At 39.7% G+C, this 18,616-nt stretch overlaps 1 protein-coding gene across 1 annotated transcript in view; it reads left to right on the top strand.

The window, feature by feature from the left end:
* Positions 1-1,208: 1,208 nt before the first annotated feature.
* npffr1l2 (neuropeptide FF receptor 1 like 2) overlaps positions 1,209-18,616 on the top strand; it is a 34,041-nt gene continuing 16,633 nt past the window's right edge. Inside the window, exons 1-2 of the mRNA XM_059337292.1 lie at positions 1,209-1,415; positions 15,359-15,710. Coding sequence (XP_059193275.1) covers positions 15,371-15,710 — 340 coding nt within the window. The 5' untranslated portion in view covers positions 1,209-1,415; positions 15,359-15,370. The remainder of the gene's footprint in view (positions 1,416-15,358; positions 15,711-18,616) is intronic.

Consider the following 18,616-nt stretch of genomic DNA (forward strand, 5'->3'; position numbering starts at 1 on the left):
GTGGGAGTATAAGCACATGGAGTAAATGTATTATATAGTTTAAATGTTTTTAGAGGAACCATAGTTTGAAAACAACATTAGCACATGATCATTGTAGCAAAGCATCTGGCAAGATTAATTTATAAATGCACAGAGAGAGGTTACATACAGTTAGTTAATTATGCACTCATAGATAGTGACCCCCATCCACAAAGACAGACAACAGAGACAGAATAACAGATTATTTCTGACACTTTACCAAACAGCTGGATAGACGTGCCGTTTCTCTGAAACAATGTTCCTCTGATGACTTACTGACACAGAAACAATGATTCTGTGAATGTCTTTTTAACCAAACACAAAATGTTGACTTTATTCTTGTCATTTTAACTTTTTCCTCGAACTGCATAATGGGGGAAAAAAATCCTCCTCTCATTTTTACAAATAATAAAAATAGATACCTTGCATATTTCAGATTAATTGTAACAAGAAAACACTGAGTCAAATAAACCATTTATGAGTCTTAACTTTCATGAACTATAGACGATCATATCGTCACACTGTTATAATAATCACCTAAGTCATTTTTTGTCAAAATTGTTTTTTTACCTAAATCATCTCCTCAGTTGATCAGATCATGTGATTTTACCCCTTTAATATCATCACTTCTTTGACAATTTGCCACATTCATAGGCATCAGATAAGAACCCAGCAAAGAAGAGCTAGAGGGAGATTGTTTAGTTATCAGTTTAGTTTATCAGTGTTTTATTGTTGACACAAATATTGCTAACACTTTACTCTAAGGTGTCTACATAAGAGTGACATGAGTGTGTCATAAACATGACATGGAATGTGTCATGAACATTAATGACACTTTGTGTGACCTTCAAAATAAAGTTTTACCATATCTTGCTTAAGTCACAAAGGCATGTTTAAAAAATTGCCTAAGTCATTTATTTATCTTAAGTTACATAATTTATACACAGTGTTATTACTATGCCAATAGCCATCCTTTGTTACATCCTTTTTGAGTGAAATGATCAATAAATGTCATATGTTACAGTTTTGGTAAAGTTTTTTGTTTCCTGCAAAACTTGAAAAAATGAGTTAGGCGAATATTTTAACAGGGTGACGATATGGTCTCTCATTCGGACTTTACCGTTGAAATCGTCTGGTATTCTCCTGTTCACGGTGTGCGCGCTCCCGCGAGGTGCATAGAGTACTCGGTGGGCAGGCACAACTCGGTCTCTCGCTCTAAATTCTGAATAAATCTCTAACTGTAAACATGGCTCTCACAGATTATAAATATGACGATTGGCTCAATTGTTAAAACTCTGTAAACTCACTGGAAAGCCGTGGACGAAGCGAATTTTCTGCTTATATTGGCTACAGTCGATCCTGGACACCTAGGCGAAGGAGCATCGCAAACCACAAAGGTAAGTCATTTTCATGTTTTTGTATTCATTTGTATAAGGAAAACACACACAACAGGCTACAAACACATTGGGCAACCGTTTTCTCTCACCCACGGTATGTTACCTTAATTGAGTAACAATTTCATTGCTATACAGACAACTATGCTTAACCAGAAAGTAAGCGATACGTTTATGACAGTAAAATAACGACTGGTGTCAGCTAAAACTTTCTCAACATTACCGTTAGGTTTCCAATCGCCCTTTCTTGTAGTTTGGCAAAGTTGGGAAGATTTTCACATATTCGTTGTCTCCGTGTGGATAAGTCATCAGAGGAACATTGCTGTCAGAGAAACATGTTTATCCGAACATACAGTACCAGTCAAACGTTTTGACACACCTTCTCATTCAACGTTTTATTTTATTTTATTTATTTGTTATTATTTTTAACATTGTAGATTAATATTAAAAAAAAACTATGATGGAACAAATTGAATTATTTAGTGCTGTAAACAAAAACGTCAAACAAACCAGAATACGGCATATATTTTAGATTCTTTAAAGTAGCCTTTAACCTTTTGCTTTGGTGGTCTCAAACACATTAAGAAGGCAAGACATTACACAAATTAACTCTTGACAAGGCGCACCTGTTAAGTGAAAACCATTGCAGGTGAGCAGTTCATGAATCTGACTGAGAGAATAGTGTATGCAAAGCTGTCATCAAAGCAAAAGGTGGATAGGCTACTCTGAGGAATCTAAAATATAAAACATTATGGTTTGTTTAACACGTTTGTACTACATCATTCCATAGGCTAAGTGTCCTTTCATAGTATGTCTTCACTATTAATCTACAATGTTGAATGTTGTTAATAATTGTAAAAAAAAATGATAATAATAATTTTTTTAAAACATTGAATGAGAAATTGCGTCCAAACTTTTGTTGTGTAGTTAGGTAGACTTCAAGCTACAACCTGATTTTCAACAACACGAGACAACTTCAATCGGCTCCTATATATGCGCTGTCGGCTGTGGCTTGACTTTTCTTGTGCATATTTATTGAAGTAGCATACTGTGGAACTGAAACAACAGAAAAGCAGATACATATGTCATAAGCAATTACTAGAAAATATATATTGAAAAAGAAATAAGTACAAAGCATAGTATCCACCTATTACTTACATGAACTCAAAAAGCAGAAATATAAATTCTAACGTAGTTACTAACTACTTCAAAGCTGGCTAGCCAAACCCACATCCAAGCACATGGTGATACAAATTGCCTAACATTTGCTAAAAGTCTAAAATACCTACATTTGCTAAAAGTCTAAAAGGGTCAGAACTGCTGATTAGTTATAATATATAAATATCCAAGGCAGAAGCATTTAGATGACAAATTTATTGCTCAGAGTCTAGCTGAAGTGCACTGCTGGACTGCTTTTGGAACACTAAAAAAAATGGTCTGCTGCAGTTACACTTTACTATTTACTTTGTCCAATAGGTGGCGACATTAAGCCAAAAAACACTGCTTTGATTAAAACAATTATCAACATACTCCTATGAAAGGACAGAACACTGTGCATGGACCTGACGTTGTTTTCCGGAGCCAAGTTCCTGAGAAATTAGCCACCATGATAATGATTAAAAAGCAAAGGTAACAATAATTAAAAAATCCTATTTGTTACAATGAAGGTATGCAGAAAAGCCTTCTGAAAAGAACAAGCCAGATACCAGCAAAATACCACATCTACTGTTAGCAACGAAGAGGAAACTTATGCTGTAAGTTGCACAGGCTCTCCAAAATTGGACAATTTAATATTTGAAAAAAGTGGCCAGGTCTGATGAGTCTTGATTTCTGCTGTGATGTTCAAATGGTATGGTCAGAATTTGGCCTAAACCACAAGAAAGCATGGATCCATCCTGCCTTGTATCAATTGTTCAGACTGCATTGGTGGTGGTGGCATAATGGTGTCACACTGTGGTCCCTTAGTACCAGGGCATCATTTGAACACCAAAGCCTGAGTATTGCTGCTGACCACGTCCATCCAAACATTAAACTGTGGATCATCCAGGTTGTTATGTTTTTTTTTTTATGTTGTTATGTTTTTTTATGTACTTAATCGATAGATATAATTGGGTGTTGTCAGCATAACAATGGAAATGTTTCCTTATATTATTGCCTAAAGGAAACATGCATAAGGTGAATAAAATTGGTCCAAGCACAGAACACAATGACTAACATTTGTGTGCATGGAGAATTGATTGTTAAAATGAACTAATTGGGATCCATGAGGTCCCTTTGTTTGAAATTAACTCAAAAATAATGTTGACATGTATCAATTCCCTGATTATCAGTACTTCATGGAAAACTCAGTTTTTTCCTCTTGAACTTAAACGTGCAGTGCTTAAAATACAATCAAAGAATTGAGGCTGTATTTCTTATCAAACTTGAAGTGTCACTGTGCTATCTAAAATAACAAAATAAATCATCCAGTAAATAATCATCAATATAAAATGTAGCTTAAACCAAACTAACACATACTGCACTGCTTATCAACAACAAGGCTCTGCTCATTCTTCAGTTTGTCCACATTCTCTGCCAAAAGACGAGATCTGCTTGCAGTGACAATGTCCCCTGCTGTAGAGAAAACTCTCTCACTTGGTACGGATGTCCCTGGGACTGCAAGGTAACATCGAGCCAATTTAGCAATATGAGGATACTTATGCTCGTTGCTTCTCCACCATGCAAGTGGATTTTCATCCACAGGAATGCATCCTGTGAGCACAGGGACTGGGACTGGGACTGTATGACATGACCTCCTCCTCAGTGATCTGGGACAAAGATTTGGTGGTTCCCTTCTGTGATGTAAAGAGGTCTCCAAAAAGCTCTGACATGACAGATTTTTTCTGAGGAGGAGATGACTCTTCTGATGCCTGTGGCTCTCCAGCTGAGGATGAACTGGCCACCTGGGCTTCTCTGGGTTGAACCTGCATGATACAATGACAAATAGTATGGTAGTTTTAAAAAGATTGATAAAAACAAACACTGTAATAGGAGCAAATACACTAAAACTATATGCTCTACTTTACACTGAGAAAAGAAAAATTGCAAAGGCTCAAATATTATGTTTAGGTTCAAAGAGAGAAATGCTAATTATGATATAATACATTACATTTAACACTAATTACAGAATTAAAAAAAATAATACCTGCTCTTCAATTTCCATTTACTCTCTGGTGATAACACTGTAGATTTGCTGAACAGAGTCTTCTTCCAAGTAGGGCACGGACTTAAATCTTGGATCCAGGGCTGTGCTTCTGCGCAGATAGTCCTGAAGATCAGGGTCCCTGTATCTGTCTTCCAGGTTTTTAGTGATGGCTGCCTTGGCATCCTTGATGGTGGAGCTGTCCTCTTCACTGGGTGTCATGGATTTTAGTATCATCTTTTGCAGAGGGATGATCATGGACACTGAAGGGGATGTTTCCGTGCTCATGAGCATTGTTACATTCCACAGTGGTTTGAGAATCTTGGTTAGGTCCTCTGTCAGTTTTGCCTCACTGTCAGTCAAAACAGCAAGGTCTTTGACATTTTTCTTAACATCCTTGTCCATCAGAGCAGAATAGATGGAAGCCTGCTGCTCCAAGTAACAAGCCAGCATGTCATATGTTGTGTTCCAATGGGTTGGGACATCATGTATTAGTTTGTGAACTGGCAATTGCAGCATCTCCTGTTTGGTTTTTAGGGCGTGGGTGGCTGTTGTGCTCCGATGGAAAAATGTCACCACTTTCCTCATCTTCCCCAGGAGCCAGTATGCCTGACTTATTGAGACTGCATTCTTGGCTGCAAGATTAACAGTATGGGCAAAGCAGCCAATTTGGGGCCCCAGTCCAGCTGTTGCATTGACTGCATTCACCATATTTTTTGCATTTTCTGTAGTAACAGGGATTGTGCTGCTGCCCCTCTGCAACTTCCATTCTGTCAGTGCTTCAGAGAGATGCTCGCTAGTATGGCTCTCATAAAGGGGGCGTGTCTGTAAAACGGAGCTTTTCATCTCCCATTCTGAGGTAATGTAATGGGCAGCCACAGTCAGGAAACTTTCAGTAGCCCTAGAGGTCCATCTATCAGTAGTTAGTGCTACAGACAACTCTTTAACAATTCCTTGTCAGTTCTCTTCATAAAGTGCGGTAATTACCGTGTTGCTGAAATGTTTGTGGGAGGGGATTTTACATTGTTGCTCCAGTGCTTTAATCGTAGAACGGAATCCCGCACCCTCCACTACGGAAAAAGGCTGCATATGTCATCACCGTAAGACTGTTTAAAAGCTGCGTTGAGTCGAAGTTGTCCCGTTGACTCTCTGGCTCTCCCCCTTGCGCTGCCAGTTGCCTCGCTGGGATGATGTCTCCGCAGGTGAGCTGACATGTTGGTAGTGTTGCCGTTAGCGTAAACAACACGTGTTGCACAATGCTTGCACACTGTCACACTTTTGTCAACAACTTTCTTACCGCCGTCATCGTAGGTCACTCTAAATGCAAAGTGGTCCCATACAGCAGACCTATAGAGTGCTGCTGGCTCATCTTCTAACTCTGGCTCTTTCCCACTTGCCATACCCACACAATTCTCCACAACAACTGACCCAATACTCTTTTTCTATCTGCTACACCTGGCTCACTGCTTCGCTTCTTCTTCTTCTTGTTTACTACTGGTGGTTGGCTTTAGGCGCAGTACCACCACCTTTTGCTCTGGAGTGTACACGCTTCGCCCCTCATGAGAAAAATGAGCAGCTCATGAACCAAACGCAACACACGCAAATTGAACCGAGTCAGTCGAACCAAACAATTCTGACGGTTTTCATGAACCGTTCCATCCCTAGTTCACATACTTTTTCTTGCCACTGTAACAAAAAATGTACACAGTACAGGCTTGACATGTTTGAAAATATACAGCTGCACAATTAGTCCGCATGTGAAATTAAATTGTATATAAAATGAATAACCCATAATAAATTCAAATGGGCTAGATATATTGCAAATAACAAATGTGGAAAAAAAGACAACATGCCTACTTACTCAATACAATACTGAAGTAGACAAAGGCTACATCTATGTAAACTTGTACATTTGTTACAGGTTCTGTGCAAGGAAAACTAGCCTAAACTATTATCAGGCTTCATGGATGCCCTACAACAGGTTACAATGTGACCACTGCAACTGAAAACTCGCTCAGAAGGAGAACCGGTAGCTGGTACTAATCTACAGATACTTCTTTGCTACATGGCTAAGTGGTTGATAGACACTCATATCATTTCCAAGCCCTGCAATACCAGGAGATGAGCAACAGGAGCCCCCTGAGCCAGCTGGTCCTGAGGCTAAGGTCACAAACCTGCACTACAGACACAGCCCAGGGACAGAGCACTGCACCAATCAGACCCAACCAAATTACAAAACAGCTAAAACAAGACTACATCACCTATTGGCAAACACAAACCAAAACACAGAGCAAAATGCAGTGCTACTTGGATCTGAACCGACAGTACACCACAGCAGATTACTTGAGCATGGTGACAGATCCACAGCTGAGACGAACCTTGACAAAGTACAGACTAAACACAGACTGGCTGTGGAAACAGGGAGGCACAGGAAGAGCTGGCTCCCTGCAGAGCAGAGGCTGTGCTGCCACTGCAGCCTCAGTCAGCCTGAGACAGAGCTACACTTCCTCACCAAATGTAAAAAATATGAACTAATTAGAGAAACATATTTCCAAAAATGTTAATCCGTCAAAGGTTTTTTAAAATGGTCAGATGAGGAAAAACTGCCGCTCCTCCTCGGGGAAGAGTCACAGAGCTGTAGATTAGCAGCAGTCTATGTTTCTGCCTGTCACACACTGAGAGATAGCGAGTGACACACAGCTGTTGGTTGTTTTGTTTTTATTTTTTATTTTATTTTTTCTTCTTTTTTTGCTGGGACAGTTAGATTGTATAAATTATATGTTGATTGTAATTCAATGATTGTAAATATTGCTTTCTTTTATTGTTATTAGTTTTTCTTTTCTTTTAAAATGAATAACAGAATTATAATAATCTATTGTAAATATTGCTTTCCTTATCTTGTTATCTTTTTTTCTGATGCTTGCTTTGGCAATATATACATTGTTACGTCATGCCAGTAAAGCCAATTGAATTGAATTGAATTGAATTGAATTGATAGACCGTTTCATGTTCTCTCCACCATTCCAGAGGATCGATATCTCTCACTACCCTAGCTGACAGCTTGAGTAATAGCTTGAACATTCATTTTCAATTGTCTCCTGCTGTGTCAGTGTGTTGCCGCTGGTAACTATGCTTTGCATGAAGAAGCTGGCCAGTGACTTTTTCTTCTTTGCTGTGGGTGGTGCCATTGCCGCTTCTTGGTCTCCAGGCTCAAACAGAGAGTCCTGATCAGCCAACTTTTTATTTCAAATCATCAACCCTGCCTCTTGGAATGTATGTGTCTCTGAAATGTGGATCCACAAATGTGGCCATGTCCACGAGGTCACTGGATCAGAGTACTCGTCAGTGAGGTATTCCACAATTCAGGTCTTTATTGACCTGCACAACTCACAGTCATCTACCTCCACTGCCAGGATGCTCGTGCTGAAACGATGAAGGCTGGGTCTGACATAGGAAAGGGTCACATAGTTCTCCCCTAACAGAGTGTCCGTAAAGTCCTGGATGGGGTTTAGAGCCTTCTGGACCGTCTCCATTACCTCAATGTCCTGCCATATGAGGACTCGGTGCCTGGTCTTTTTGTCAAAGAAGAGAACCTTGGTGATGGCCCCCTCATGTTCCAGGATCCTTTTGATTATCAGCAGCTTTTCTTTTTTGTTGTAACTAACGTAACACATTACTTTTTATTATCAAGTAATTAGTTAGTCGTTACTATGTTAAGGCAGTTTTCATTCATTTTATTTTCATTTATCTTTTATTTATATCTCGAGGAATCATCAAGGGGAAGCACTCATTTTCAATTATGTCGAACATCATTGAAAACAGTTACAGTCAAAAGCAGAGTAATTGGTAATCATACTTTTAAACTGGTGCATAGTAATGTGTTGAGCTGAATGTGTACGTTGTAAGATTCATTTTGTTAATAATTCGTTCATTTTGTTCATAAAGGTTTGTAGTCTTGCGCTCGTGTGCAGGGATAGATGGAGCTTCTCTTCGCTGACTGTAATGGCAGCTGCTGGCACAGCTAAACATAAATCAAGACAGGGAGACTGTAGAATGTCAGAAAGACATCTTGCATTACCAAAAACCTTGTCATGAAAAGGCAAATGAACTGCAGGTTAATTTGAGGGAGCAGGTCCTGTGCTATATACGGCATGCTGGCAAGCCCACATTGTTTCACTTAATCGATGAAGCTCTCTGGGTGCTATGTTAGGTCTTTATCTTTGTTTAGTACAGCTTTTAATTTCCATGTATTGCCATGGTTACCTTTTATAAAACACTGGCCGATCAATGAACTGATTAGGTAATTAATGTAAAACACTGCATTTACTACCACAGTAGTATAAAGATTGACATTTTTCTCTTTGGTTTGACATTTTCAACTTCCCAGGAGGGATTTAGTCCAAATCTGCATCATGCCTTTAGGTAGGCGCCTGTGTGAGCTACCATTTGGAATATTAACAAGCACGGTACACAAACATATTATCCTGTCTGACACTGTGAGTTTTTTAGCAGCAGTGCTTTCAGAGAAATAGCACTGGCTATCAAGGCATCCTCTATCAGCAGTGGCACCAGTCAACTGCAGTGCAATTCAGTCACATGAATGCATTTTTATTGAAGAAAAAATAGGAGGCACATACGCAAGTATTGCAGAATTTACTAAATGTAGCGATGACACCTATGCAGATTGTGTAACTTAACTAAACCTGCAATGTCCTAAAACATGTAAAGTGAACTCACCAAATTAAAAGTATGGCCTACACCTGAACTGAGATTCAGTGGTCAAGTGACTGTTGCAGTCAATGATAACTCACAGTGTGCACAGAGACCAACAGCCGAGCAGAGAAGAGGCACAGGGAGATGTGATGCGGAGTTGGGTCTGGGCCATAGACTGTATATAAATAATGGACGTAGTCACCGTGACGTCACCCATTGGTTTGTGGACTGCCCGTTGGAAGCCTTGAGTTCAGCGTTACACTCGTCGCCATCTTGCGTCGCCATCATGTTTCCGATACACGGAGCAGACCATATTTGGACTGTGGTGGAGCGCAAGGGATCTGACGACACTGACTACACGCATCTCTACACCGGCAACCCGACTGAGAGAAGCCGCTGCTAATTCATGTTAGCATTAACTGGAGCGTTAACTGGGATGTTAGTTTTGGCAAAAACAAAATGTATCTTTCTTACCTCAAAAAACTGAGCAGCGACTCCTTGGAGTGTCTGTTAGTCCAACCAAACGCTGAACAAGACATTTTACTAAACAAAACGTTCAAATAAGTAAAAGTAAATAATAAATAATCATTAAGTGAAAATATAGTGTGAAAGGGTCAAAGTTATGAGACCAAACCGCTAAACATCCTCTTTTCTATCTATATAACGTTATATATAACTTTATTAACACGTTGCCGTGGATACGCTCTGCTTCTCTCCTGGTGACGGCTCGCCTTGTCAGTGACCTGTCAATCAAAGCTAGAAACGCCCCAAATCATACGATTCTTTATCTTCTATTTTCTTCTAAATGGGGCCATTATTAGAACTATTGACATCAAATTGTCTTGAAGAAGATTTTTTACTAGTGATTGAAACCATAATGTTGTCCCTGAAAATTTTTTCTGAGGTAATAAATCAAGTGAGAAGTTTTCAAATTTAGCACTGAAATGAATGGGCAGATTTCTTTTGCAGCCAAACTTAGCACCCCCTACTGGAATTTTCGGTGAATTGCAGGCTTTATGCACTTCCTGGTGGCTTCCATGCTCAGGCACGGAGATTGCCGCCTGGTCTGGGCGTTCTTGTCGATGCGGCCTGCCATCTCCAAGGCTAAGCTAACTCAGTGTTGTTTTCCGGGCAGCCTCATGTGATATCACCATAACGCAGTTATCCACATGGCGGTTGGTAATCTGGCTAACATGGCGAGCCATCATCAGGAAAGAAGCAGAACAATGCGTATTCATGGCAACGTGTCAATAAAGTTATATAAAAAAGGAAGTTTACCGGTTTGGTCTCATGACTTTGACCCTTTTACTGTATTTTCACTTAATGACTTGGTTTATTTGAACATTTTGTTCAGTAAAAATGTCTTGTTCAGCGTTTGGTTGAACTAACAGACACTCCAAGGAGTCGCTGTTCAGTTTTCTGAGGTAAGTAACATACATTTTGTTTTTGTTTTTTGCTATCCCAAATTAACATCCCAGTTGATGCTAACATGAATTAGCAGCAGCTTCGCTCAGTTGGGTTCCCGGTGTAGAGAGGCATTTAGTCAGTGTCGTCAGATCCCTCTCGCTCCTCCACAGTCCCAACGTAGTCTGCTCCCCGTATTGGAAACAAGATGGTGTAACGCTGAACTCGATGCTTCCAAATTGAATTTTACTTGAAGGTGTAAACTTAAGTTATTTCCATAGCTATGTCTATTTCTTCATCTTCTCTGAGGGAAGACTGGATGCTACAGTGACTCACTACGTTTCACACTTCTAGAGGTACTAGGACTACAGTTAAGAGAGAATATGACCTTTCAATCAAGATAAAAAAGATCATTCAATCAAGAAAAAATGACTGATAATCAACCTTTGTGGGGAATAAATTAATTGTATTGTCTAAAATGTGAACATGTCAGAGAGCAGAGCAGAGCTGTTGTTCAGCAACATACCTGATCAACTGCAATTGTTCTTTAGACGGTGCAGGTCTCTAAGGCCCCATTCACACGAGGACGGTCTGAACAGAAGACGCAAAAGTGGCGTCGCGTCTTCACTTTTTATTCCTCGTTTAGACGAGCATTTTCGGGAGGAAATCTGCGTGCATACGATGACGCAAAAGTGTGTGAAATTCGATTGTATGCATGCCAGGCGGCATCACTTAAAGTGATAAGAGCATCTTTGGGCATGCAGAAGTTTTCACGCCACATATTTTCATCAGCTTCTCCTTCTACAAAGTTATCCACCATCCACTAGATCTCCCAGGTCTCATTCACAGCCGTCTGGCTCGTCTCCGACGAATTGCTGCATCTAAAATGTGATAGAGGTAATTACAGATCCTTCTCTGTTCAGTAATACTATCTCTACATATCCTGTACATTTGGTGGAAAGACTCCTGTAAGTTTATTAGAGCTGCCAGAGCAGCTTGAAGGTCCGACGCATGGAAATAATCCCACGTTTGTTTATTTTCCTGTACTGGAGCATGTATGTGACGTATACACATATGTGACGTGAGCAGATCTGAGCAGAGTTTTGCGTCTTGGCAGTGTAGACGGACATGCTACGGCGGAGCGTATTTAACTTTTCCACTTTGGAAGGTGGTTTCACATTTTTGCGTCTTTAAGCCCCAAAAACACCGTCACCGTCTAAACAAAAGGCACTTCAGATAAAATATTTTGTCGTTTTCACCCGCGAGTGTCCTCGTGTGAACGGGGCCTCAATCAGAGAAAATAATTAATTTGGGTGGTGTTGCAGGAGGAGGATATACGCATACAAGTGGATTTGGATGATGTCAAAGCTGATCCATGCGTTAATATTTCACACATGGGCAGAGTTCTCCATCACCACCTGTTGACAGAATGCCGAAGACACATTCTGGTGACAGTAAATGCAGCGAGGCGCTCTCCATGTAATTTTTGTTCCCGGCTGAGGAAAATGGGTGGGATGGTCATGTTTTAAAAGCACTTTCAGGTTTGTTGTAGTGCTGATTAGTTGATGTTACTGGGCTCTCCTTGCTGAAATCCGAAAATGTTACTACACCACACCTGCTTTGGCACCAATTCCATTTATTACACCAGACTTTCTGGAATTGCGCAGCTGTTGGGAAACTTAGCTTTGAGTTCACACTCACTACGCTTCAGTGTGTGTGTGTGTGTGTGTGTGTGTGTGGGTGTGGGTGTGAAAAACATATATGTGCAAAATATCTATTTATCCATACTTGTAAACAATTAAACTAAAATAGTCTGCATCAGTTCAGTTAAGATTCTATCCATTGACAAAATAATGTGTATTCAAATAAATGAATCGCATTAGAGGTTGATAATGTTGATAAGTGTGTTTGTGTGTGATGACTGACATGAGAGGGAAAGAAGCAGCATGATTGGGGAGAATGTTGATGATGTAAGCAAACATGCATGTAAACAACAATATATAGAGTCCAGAAAAAAAATATTATGTGTCCTTTTTATTTATCGAACAATAAATCGATATAATAAATATCGTGACAGGCCTAGTGCTGGGTCTAACTTGTGTAACAGCAAAGTTTAAAACCTGTGGATAAACTGAAGGTTATTTGAGAAAATGGCATATTCAATCATGTAATGTAAGTTAAAAGTATTAATTATTCTACCAATTACAGCTCAATGTTTTATCGGTTCAGCAAAATGCAAATTACAAAACACTCAAAAGTAACTAAATATGTAATAATTACAAAAAAAAATTCTGAGAGAGAGCTGCTGCAACTGCTGCCTACCACTCTGTGCTTTAGTTCAATCATAATATAAAGTGTAAACAGTACAGGTGATAAAATCCTTTTTAAAAATGAGGCAAAAACTACTACTATTTTGCTTTTGCAGATTTTGGTAGTGGTTGGCAGTTATTTAACAGAAAGGCCAAGTGTTTGACAGTAAGGAATTCTAAATAGTGCGAGAGAACATATTGCCTATAGGCAGTGTACGTGCTTTGTATCTGAATAATCTTGTAAGTCTTTGTGGGCTTCTCTGACCTGAGCCTTTGCCGAGAGGGTCTATGTGCTAGGATTTGCATTTGCTCTCTACACTCTCCACATGGGTTGCCATTATCTGACAGTTGCCACACACCATGGGGGTTGTATAGCAAATCCTCTTGATACTGCAGCCCGATAATCCAGTCATATAAAAGATCAACCTGCAAAAACAACAAGTCAGCCCACTGCTCTCTGGCAGAATGACATGCTACTGGTCCCTGTATCAACAGAAGCAGAACACTAGTTATCACCATAACAGTACATTAGTAAATTATTTTAATTATCAGAAGTTATAACAGTGTCTAGGTGAATGCTCAATTGTGATTGGCTGCAGGGTGTCAATAAATTCCTGACAATGGACATTAGGCTTGGGAAGATGGTGTATTCAATTGATAATCAAAGATGGTTTGAATCAACTGGCAATGCCAATCTAGCTGTCAATGCTTTGAAGATTTATTTATTTTTGCCAGAAAATTACGGAAGCCCTAAACAGCCTATATTCATATATTTTTTCCCTCCTTCATTAAATTTGTTTTCTCGAGATCTTGAGAAAATGATCTTGTTATATAAAGAGATAATTATATATAATACATAAATATATGAATGCATGGCCGTTTAGGGCGTCCGAAGAAAATAATTTAAGACTTAAGATTTTAAGTTGTACATTTACCACTTTTCGAGGGCCAGTTCAGAGCCTGTGCCTAATCTCGAACCAGTTCTCTCGTTTCAACTGCAGAAGAACCGGCTCTCTGCCAGGGAAATTGGTTCCAGACAACTCTTTGCTGTTCTTGGACCACAAACCACTCACGTCAGGGGCTGAGGGCAGGATAATCGTGACCTACATCACCAACAAAAACATGTATGATTTATTTGATTTGATTTAACTGCAATTGAGATCAATGCCAGGTGGTCTGTGGTAGCTCAGAGTAGCGTTAGCTTACAACAAAGGCTAACACCAAGATATTACGTTCAGTGTTAATAAGAATGTAATTGCTGACCATAGCATTCAAGACGAGCAGAACAAATGTGCTGTATGTGACGTGTTCGGATGCCAGTGTAGGCTCACAAAGCAGACAGATTGTCTGCTATTGTTGTTATTATGCTTGAATACCATGTACAGTCTGTGAAGCCCTTTGAGGCAAATCTGTGATTTGTGATTTTGGGCTATATAAATAAAATAAAATTGATTTTGATTTGATTTGATTTGAAGTTGGTGCGAGCATTTCTTGGTAAACTGAGACATTAACAGATGAACATAGTGACATAATGACGTGGCTTTCTAGGCTGTGGAAAATCAACAGGTTCTGAGAAGGTTCACAAGTTAATCAACTCTGACGCTGAACTGTCTGATGCACTGGCCTCCATCGTCCATTAATTCCTGATGATATACAATTTGTTTCAATAATGTGCTGTCCAGTCCAGAGTGTGTTCATCAGATGCATGCTATGAAATGTAATCAGTGTGGAAGGTATATCTGCAGCAGTGCACTCTGATATGCAATATAGTTTTGTCAACATTAGATAAACCGATATGCAGAACTGATTAAAGTTCAAAGTTCGACATGGGTCCTGAGTTACACACGCAGTGTGAACTATTTCTGTCAGTGAGTTGGTGTTACTGCCTGAGAACCGACTGCATGTTCCAACATTTCCATATTTTGTAATTTCCGGGACAATTACAGAGAAATGTAAACAAAAGAATATCGTATTGTAGTAATCAAACAAGAAAAAAATGGAGAAAAAATGGAACGTAGCTCAAAACAAAGAATGATAACTTGGATACCTACTCCAATAATCCCACAGAACGGTATTGTCTTGTAGCCAGAAGCCTACAGACTTTTAGTCCTTTTTAAAGACTGTACGTGTTTCTTAGTTGCCGGGGTTATTTCTGTCTTTGATTTTGTGTTTTCTATATAGGTTTGGCGTTTATGCTTACTGTCATCTTTTTTATTGTGATTTCTGCACATTATGTGTTCTTAGTGATTTATTACTTTATCTGTCTATGATTTCATGCTTTATTATCTCAGACTTTTAAAAATGATCTTTTCTTGTCACCATTTTGATCCCCCCTGCAGGGTTCATCCTAGATGGACATACTCAACATGGCCGAAGAAGGGATGGAGTTGGAGGGATCTACTGTTATAGCAGCTATTATAAACACCAGCCTAGATGGCGTCTCAAACGTCACCAACATTACCTTTTTTCCCTACTATCAGCACTCTCTGTTTGTGGCTGCCAGCTACATCCTGGCCTACTTGTTCATCTTCTTGCTGTGCATGGTGGGGAACATCCTGGTGTGTCTGATTGTACTGAAAAACCGTCGTATGCGCACAGTCACCAACCTCTTCATCCTCAACCTGGCTATCAGTGACCTACTTGTGGGCATCTTCTGCATCCCTACAACACTGGTGGACAATCTCATCTCCGGTAAATACCCTGTCATAATAAGTAGTACTCACCTCATCATCAGTCAAATCTCATGGTTGATTTTAAGATTTACCGAAGTGACCATCAACATCTGATGCTGCCACACTGGTACAAACTGGTACAAACTGACCACAACATGAATGTTGTCCTACTTAGACTTAGTTTAAACTCTTTCTAGACTCTATCTAGTCCTCTGTCCTTGTGAGCTCTTCTTCTTGTGTGGACTGTGACGTGTTTCAACTTCTGATTTAAATTACATTTTTAAAACAGTAAATGTTGCACAGTACACACCTGGTTCATTCTTATACCTTCATATGCCAACAAAAAAAGTGGCCAACAGCGGCAGATATCTGGCCTCTACATGTCCCTGAAAGGTAACGGATTTGCATTTTAAAAACATAGCTTTACACTTTTTTTTTCAGTTCTTGTCTTAAGCTGGATTACTATATGATAGATTCTCTCTTTCAAGCCTTTCTGAGCCCGCCTGCAGTGTGGTGGAAATAATCTTGAGATTGCTGTCTCTCAGGCTAATGGTTTTCTGATGATACCACACTGTAGGTTCTTTGCTCCAGTAATAACTTTGCTTTATATTCCTTCTCTCCACCAAAAAAATAAAATGGTAAGATACAAGGCAATGGGGTTTTTTATTTTTTAAAAAGAGCAGCCTTTTTGAGCAAAAAAGAGAAGAATTATTTAAATTTAAAATTACATGAACAATAATTTATAACCTCACTACAACATACACTCACTGGCCACTTTTTTAGGTACACCTGTTCAACTGCTTGTTAACTTAAATATCTAATCAGTAGGGTTGCCAACTCCCCGAAAAATAAATAAGGGACACTTCATTGGCAGGGCCGGCCGACCCGATTGCCTTCACCCATTCTGGTGTGGTGGAATTTTTTAGCCCCTTTTTTGCAGGTAAAATGATTTTTTAACAATTTGACTCCTGAATTGAATTAGATGCATATTTTTGTGTGACATGAATACATAGAAAACAAATGATTATCCAGCAATTCACTTTAACACAAAATAACAATTAGCCTGTTTTTCAAAGATGTAGTGGAGTTTGCTGATAACAATTTGATTCACTCCTTTAGTTGGCTTTTAAAATGCAGCATGTATGCAATTGAATGGCCATTTTGGAAGATTATAGCATTCCATAATTCCAAATTGGTTCAGTAAAAAGGCATTAAATTCATGTCATGAACACATGGGGACCTGGTCTTCAAGAATGCACTGGAGTTTGCTGATAACAAATTGATGTATTTATTTTATTGGAGCAGCATGAATACAATTGAATGGCTATTTTGGAGTCATGCAGCTGACAGGGCCGTAAAGTGCAATGTAATTGCGCACTAAAATTTAAAGTGCAGATGGCGTGACCGCAGTACTGGAAGCATGTTGTTTCAGATCAGTCAGTCCACCATGGACTAAGGAAAAAGAGCGCCGGCACAACGTGCAGTGTGCTTTATAGATGTTATCACACACTTTTTCCACCCAGGTGCTTCCTTTTACCCATTCTTCAGTATTTTTGCATCCTTTTCTGTTTTTTTCTCGGAGGGGTACTAGACACATTGCTGCTCGAAGGTGTAGCGCCCCGTAAAGCAGTGTCGGCGTCTGTGTCACTGTCACCTACGCATGCTGCTTTGTTGTCTTCTGCTCTCTTCTCCTCAACCAATGGGATGAGCGTATTCTGTATCGTCATACTCGTGTGTGAATATGCTGTCAGTTCATTGGTCACAGAGCAGGACGGGGCCTTGGAACAAGTTTACCGTAAGTTTACATATAAAGCGCCCTGTTATTAAATTTTCATTGGCATTTACTGACTATTTTTTGACTGTCACAATAATACGGGACAAAGTGCGTCCCTTTTCACCTCAATACGGGACGGGTGCTTTTGTTTCTAAATACGGGACGATTCCGTTTTTCAAGGGACGGTTGGCAACCCTACTAATCAGCCAATCACATGGCAGCAGCTCAATGCATTTAGGCATGTAGACATGGTGAAGACAAGCTGCTGAAGTTCAAACCAGCATCAGAATGGATGGAAGAAAGGTGATTTAAGAGACACCATCTCTAGGGTTTACAGAGAATAGCTTGAAAAAGAGAAAATATCCAGTGAGCCTTGATGCCTCGTTGATGCCAGAGGTCAGAGGAGAATGGTCAGACTGGTTAGAGATGATAGAAAGGCAACAGTAACTCGAATAACCACTTGTTACAACCAAGGTATGCAGAAAACCACCTCTGAACGCACCATTATATTAGTGTTGTGACTTGATTTCGACAAAACAAAACCTAAGCCACAATGAGGGGCTGGTACCGGGATACGCGTCGTCATGATTGACTCCTTATAGTCAATCAAACATCTGCGAACTTGTGCTTAAGACATATTTACTTACTAGCATGTATCACTACAGCTTTGCTATACACACATTTACATCAGTAACTGGCATAAAACAAACAAAAGGGCTTAAAGGTTAGCCGGTAGTTAAACGGCGGTCAAAAACTGTGGGCTTCTCCCGGTAAGCAACACACCTGAGGAGTAATGACCTCTTCCTCTACTTATGCATTCACACATGCTGTTGTCCAATACGCCACCTACTGCGGCAATCAGAGAATGACTTTGACACAGATATAAATGGCTCTAACACCCCAGCCCCTAATTGAATGGCCATGGACATTACAATTACCTTCATGTGTAAACAATTAGAGCCCTGACTTAAGTGACATGCATATACAGTGAACCACACACCAACAAAAAACTCAACCATTTGTAAACATAACCCCCCTTTTCTTTTTCTTTTTTTTCTTTTCTTTTTTGTGGTCACTATATCTCATCCACAACTGCCAGTGGCTTCCTGCAACAAGCAAAGCTTACTGACAGGTCTTTCCAGGACATTTGT

Source organism: Centropristis striata, chromosome 7 (assembly GCF_030273125.1).
Source record: "Centropristis striata isolate RG_2023a ecotype Rhode Island chromosome 7, C.striata_1.0, whole genome shotgun sequence".
Taxonomy (NCBI): Eukaryota; Metazoa; Chordata; class Actinopteri; order Perciformes; family Serranidae; genus Centropristis; species Centropristis striata.